Genomic DNA, 645 nt, shown 5'->3' on the forward strand with positions numbered 1-645 from the left:
TAAAATATATAAATAAATAAACACATATAATTTATATGACCAAAGTTAATAAATATATTTAATTCAATGATTGGAATGTCACTCTATTTTAAACATTAAATAACACTGTAGCACCTTATTGCGTATATTTTAATTAGGAAATGTATTTTAAATTGTGTTGAATTATGTACTCAATAACAGTAATGTAAATAGGAAAATGAAAGCATTACCTAATTGTAGCAGCTCCTGTTCCCAAATCAAATGTAAATTCAAGGTGGCCATCACTAGTATAAAGAGCAATGAAATCCCCCATTCCATCAGCCCTGTGTCCATTGTATAGAATGACTCCATTTAATGCATTAGGCTTCAATACAACAACAATATCAAGCCATGAGAGTGCTGAACCACCCAAGCCTGGGTATCTGAGGTAGCTTGAACCATTGAAAGCTGGCACCTAAAAGTTTATCATAAATATTAATATAACATTATAATATTAAAAACATGTGTGTGTGTTTATCAAATGAAGAAGTCAAGAAATAGTGCTAAAGAATAATATTCAGAAAGTAAATCATTTGCAAAAATCCCTAACTGTTGTGCGACAATCGATGTTTCATGCAACATCGAGACAGGTTTTGGTTTTTGGCAAGCATTCTTTGTTTGGGCGCG

The 645-nt window shown here is 31.6% G+C and overlaps 1 protein-coding gene across 1 annotated transcript in view; it reads right to left on the minus strand.

Annotated features, from left to right (window-relative positions):
- The window catches only part of LOC106682013 (pikachurin), a 60,419-nt gene that overhangs the window by 29,802 nt on the left and 29,972 nt on the right, over positions 1-645 (minus strand). Inside the window, exon 7 of the mRNA XM_067045354.1 lies at positions 210-433. Within this exon, the coding sequence (XP_066901455.1) occupies positions 210-433 (224 nt within the window). The remainder of the gene's footprint in view (positions 1-209; positions 434-645) is intronic.

This window comes from Halyomorpha halys, unplaced genomic scaffold (assembly GCF_000696795.3).
Source record: "Halyomorpha halys isolate HHAL.00 unplaced genomic scaffold, Hhal_1.1 Scaffold382.1, whole genome shotgun sequence".
Taxonomy (NCBI): Eukaryota; Metazoa; Arthropoda; class Insecta; order Hemiptera; family Pentatomidae; genus Halyomorpha; species Halyomorpha halys.